The sequence below is a fragment of the Anneissia japonica genome, unplaced genomic scaffold (assembly GCF_011630105.1).
Source record: "Anneissia japonica isolate Jap-2015-1 unplaced genomic scaffold, ASM1163010v1 scaffold13852_len218977_cov144, whole genome shotgun sequence".
NCBI classification, from domain to species: Eukaryota; Metazoa; Echinodermata; class Crinoidea; order Comatulida; family Comatulidae; genus Anneissia; species Anneissia japonica.
This window is the reverse complement of record NW_022738677.1, coordinates 80,611-85,952: the sequence shown is the minus strand read 5'-3', so window position 1 is coordinate 85,952 and position 5,342 is coordinate 80,611. Positions and strand designations below refer to the sequence as shown.

The window sequence follows — 5,342 nt, the reverse complement described above, 5'->3', positions numbered from 1 at the left end:
ATGCAATTTACGGAACCTTTAGCAAACGTAAGTTATGATACGGTACCGTATCTCCAGCCAGGGCGATTATGACAGTGCAGTCCATTATTCTACTGGTATGTATGGCGCCCCCTGAGATGCTAAAAAAACAAGGTCAGTATCAGCAACTTCTTTACTTCCGTTCCTGTGGTACTTCACATGTAGCTCGTCGTGTAGCCTGGGTTTCATGCCCAAAGTTTGGGTTACTCACTCTTTATTGCGTTTATTGCGCGCCATACCTAATATAATTGGCGTGCCATACTCGATTTTTGTTTTTCGGATTACCGTTCTCTAGTTGGTGGCGCTCTCCAGAATGATAAAAAAAAACTTGTGATACCTTGGCGATGATACCTACCTATTTTTGTCGTCGCTTTGCAACCGCATGTTTAGCAAGGAAAATGGGTACTGAAAACACCGGTAAAATTTTCGGGGAGTATAATAGAATATTTGCAGCTGTCGGAGCAGCTACTGTATGCTATCTTACTTTCAAGATAGTTTCATCAGTTCTTCGTGGGCTAAAAGCGTACTACGTTAGTCGTACTTTAGGCCTAAATGCAAATTTAGCCAAGCTCGGAAAGTGGGCGGGTAAGTAAGAAGGAAGGAGAGAGACCGGCGTGGGCTTAGCTAGGCCAGGCCTCCGTATATAGGGTGTGTATTATAGCATGGAGGTATAAAATATTTTTATACCTCCATGATTATAGTATATTTTACCGCTAAAACCAAAGCCTGGACAGCAAAGCAAAGAGGTCAAAGCAAAGAAAGAACAATTTATTTTAATAACTAGGCCACGCTACCCTAGTAGGCTTAGGCTTTCTACAGGAGGTTATGACGGGTTCAGCCGCCGACAAGTTGAGCCGCCGGTCATTTCTATGGAACGCCAAGCGCGTCTCTCAGTGAATTTAGTGCGTTAATTGCGGCGTATTTCAATTATTCGTTCTTGGTACAGTACTGTTGTTCGGGATGTATTTCAGTTTATTTACTCAATTATTTCAATTTAATTGTTAATTGAAATACGCCGCAAACCAAACGTAAACAATAATAATCAAGTTATTACATTTTTAATACGATTTTGCATGACTATAAACAATAAATTTAAATGTGTTAGGCCTATGTTATTATACTGTATTTACTATGGTTTTGTAATTTATATATTTTTATTTTTGTAAATATGCCTGCCTATTCTTGACAGTAGCGTATGTCTAGTTAATGTTAGGAAAACATGATAAGCCTAGTTAATTTATGCAATAATCCTGCCTTACTTTGAATGGCAACAGTTTAATACTATGGAAATAAACTATGGTAAAATAGTAACTGTTTAATAAAATAATTAACCATGGCAGAATAACAATTCACATTTTAAATAGAATTAACAGTGGCAAAGAGGGACAACTAAAACGATTATTTAGCAAATAACTATGGCAAAGAGGCACAACTACAACATTTATTTATAGCAAATGACATGACAAAAAACTGCACAGTTTACTCGAATCAACTGTGTTCACTAAGCAAACAACAACTAACTTTTCCATATAAATCTAAATATATAATACATTTTCTAAATATTTTATTAGAATATAAAAAATAAACAATAATATTCATAATCATGTTATCATTACTTGAATTTGGATCATAGAGAAGAATTGCTAATAAAAATAATAATAATAATAGGCCTAATTTATATTGTAATTACATGACTTAAAATATATATTTATTATTTTACTTTGTAAATAAAATTTAAAAAATAATTGTAATTCTTGTTTAACGTACACATAGAAACAGTCACACGCGCATTCTAACTAAACAGCAGTTCTATTTCATATGCGCATGCATCCTTCACGCAGTGACGCAAGGCCTATGTGCTCTTGTGCGAGGCACCAGACCCCTGGGGGTACATAAGGACCCCTACCCACAGAGTCCTCGATCTAGCACCTTAAGCCAAAAATTCTTTGTTGATACATAACAGCATACCAATGTTTAATTCATTTTCTTGTTTGTATACTTGGTTAGCCTTGTTAGCCTTACATGGGTTTTTAATCGTTTGTAATTTTAGTATTTATTATTTAATGCGGTTTGTTTTGGTAGTATTGTACATTTATTTGATAGTTTATAATTTGACTTAAAATTGCATTGAAAGGAACTAAACTGTGTACTTATATCCTTTTGCCAAAGTTTGTCAACATGTCTTGAATCAGAAAACCCACGGCAAAAGGGCATAACTGACATTTTGAGCGCAAAAATCAATATTTATAAAAAAAAATGTGTGCTAAACTGGAAGAGACATTATTTGTTTATTTGAATACATTAACCATGAAATCAAATATTCAATCACATTTTAGGGCTAAGTAAAATACACGTTTTGCTTAATATCTCCAAACCAGCAAATTGTCAGTTATGCCCTTTTTGCCATGGGAGGGCAGCTACTGCTCAATATGCATAGTTACCAACCTGAGAGATTTTGAAATGTGTGACTACATCACCCAGGCTGGATGGAGGAGAGGGGCACCTTGCAATTCCCCAAAACGGGGTCCAGAGGCAGGCCCTGGTGGGGGTGTGGGCCCTTTAGTCACATAATCCAAGATGATACTAAGCCCTTGGTGGCTTGGTTGTTTTGTTTGGGAAGGAGAAATTTTCTCTGTTTATTGATTCTAACAAAATAATTACGAAAACTCTTTAAGAATGACTCAAGTTACTGCATCCATGACCGTTTTTATATATCTAATAAAACCAATTTCTTCTAATTTTAAATACATTTTCCCATGAATTTGTGATAAAAAAAATTTTCATCACGCATAGACTTGCGCTAAATGCGTGACAAATTTATGATCATGCATGTGTTTCTGCAAAATGCGTGTTTCATCAAAAATCACTTTGAAATGCGGGACCGTCCTGCACGATGCGAGACGGTCGGTAACTATGAATATGACCCACCACATACTATTTATTATTTATTCGGATATACACTTTTATATCAGTGGCACTCGGCCAGTTAGGTGGTGCATCTATAACAAAGCAAATAAGGGCAAATAGAAAAATTTATTACAGTAGATAATCATTCCCGCCTGCGTCAAAAATTTTGGAAATATTGATGCGGGAATAATTTTATTTATTTATATTTATTTTTTTTTGTAGCATCATTTATTTTAACTCAAACAGCATAAAAACAACTTTGCAAAAAACAATTTCTCACAAAATATAGAGGAATTGGCTCCGAATTCGGCAGACTTCAAACTTTTCCAATTTGATCAGACATTGGGATCGCCGTAAAAAGTTCAAAATGCAAAGCCCATTCTTTAAACTTGTTGTTTTTTGTTGCTAAAAATCAACAGCTCGCTAACTGCAGCTAAAAATAGGTAACACTGCGGTCCGTCCCTAAAGAAGCCCACCCAGTGGGCTGATTGCATCGTTGACTCACATGTTCCACAGGGGCTCTCGCTGCTAAAAATAGCTTGTTACATCATACATTACAAGTGGGCGGCCTTCCTTGTGATGGGTGTGTTTGGTTGGATTGATTGTTGTTGGGCAAAAACCAACCTATGACATCAAGAAAGAAAGAAAGGCAAAGGCTGGTTTAGCTCGAGGTAAAGAACAAAGCCTAGGCGCCTATGCCTACTAACTATAATTTGTTCCCTTCCCTTTGATGCTCGAGTAATATGCTCGAGGAATATGCTCGAGGAATATAGGCCTAGGCCTAGTTTTGGATAATAGGCCATTGAATCACAGGGAATCTCCGGGTATAATCCCGTCCCCCATCCCTCCCAAAAAAAAAAAATCCCGCCCTCATCAATTTTTTTAATAAAAGAGAGTGATAATCTAATGATTTTTTTCTATGTACCCGAAAAGTCTTAAAAATGTTAGGTCTAAAACTTGTTGAAGTTGGGGGTTTTCAAAGTATATAAAACAATTACAGCCCATGAAAATGAAACATTAGATTTGTCAATGTAATGAAGTTACTACTTTTTAAAAATTATTATTTTATTATTACAGTTGTGACTGGAGCTACCGATGGTATTGGCAAAGCATACGCTGAGCAGGTATGGCCTATTTATTGTAGTACAGTACTTTTTTAATGTGAAAAGGTGATTCACTAATCAAATTTCAGTTTAAGAGGGAACAATAACAGTAATTAAAACTGTGAACTCGTCACTAAAGACGAGTTTGGTGATCCGCCGTACTTTGACTCTTATAAAGCGCACGCGTTGCCGATTGAAAAGTTTCATAATATGCTAAAATATTCTGTACAACTAGTGTTTTAAAAAAGAATAATTTTCAGCATTTTAAAAGATTTACGCATGCGTAACACGTACGCCCCATGAGCACGGTAATGGTACAAAGAGTGACTCCTGATATGAATACAGTGTCAGGAACACAAAATATGTAACAAAACGTGATTTCAAGTTACAGTACGTTCTGTGTGCGTGGAAGTGAACATATGGCGTGTAAATATGGAAAGTTTTGGAATGCAGAAAATGAACCGAAACGTTTAAAACTATCTGAATAGTTATATTGAGAATTTTGAAATTTAACATACTGTACACATGTGTGCGTGTACAGTAATGGCAGACGAAATTAAATATTGTCGTGTTTTTAAAACTGTCTGTTAGTTATTAATGCCAAAAATTCAGTTTTTTCTTAATTCAAATGGCAATATGATGACGTCACAATGTCCGATCAGCCAATATGATCTATAAAATCGTATCTACAACTCATGTGCTTTCAGAATATGTAATAAAAATTGGGGGTCACCTTTCATCCTAAGGAGCTATAACTGATTAAAAATATTCATGGTTTTATGCATATATATATATTTGATGTGCACGTACGGCATTGCTATTGGCCATAAGATGATCAAAAAGAATGGAAATTTGTGAAAACAATGTCAGGAACCCAAACTATGTGAAAAACCATAATGTCTAGCTTCCGTACAGTACGTGCTGCGTTTTTAAGAAAAAAAGAAGAGACAGTACAATAACAAGAGGTGATCCGCTCGAGAAGCGGATCACCAACAATAAAATTTTGTGATTGTAACTAATTCTTGCATCGATAATAAGCCAACACAATTTCATGTAAATAGATTTATGTATTTTATAATTATTATATACGATTTCATATGTTTACTGTAAATTATTAGCTTTAAAAGGAATTTTTTAAAGTTAAAAGCATTATAATATTATTGGTGATCCGCTAACACTAGCGGATCACCTCTTGTTATTGTCAGGATCATCATCATCATCTTCATCTTTTTTTTATTCTTCTTTCTTTCTCCCCTTTTTGGTTCGTACGATATCTCAAAAACTGCCACGAGTTACGCAAAATCGCTGTCAGCA

At 35.4% G+C, this 5,342-nt stretch overlaps 1 protein-coding gene across 1 annotated transcript in view; it reads left to right on the top strand.

The window, feature by feature from the left end:
* The first annotated feature begins 346 nt into the window (after window positions 1-346).
* The window catches only part of LOC117117684 (very-long-chain 3-oxoacyl-CoA reductase-like), a 12,576-nt gene continuing 7,580 nt past the window's right edge, over window positions 347-5,342 (top strand). The window contains exons 1-2 of the mRNA XM_033262069.1: window positions 347-603; window positions 4,003-4,049. Of these exons, the coding sequence (XP_033117960.1) occupies window positions 363-603; window positions 4,003-4,049 (288 nt within the window). The 5' untranslated portion in view covers window positions 347-362. The remainder of the gene's footprint in view (window positions 604-4,002; window positions 4,050-5,342) is intronic.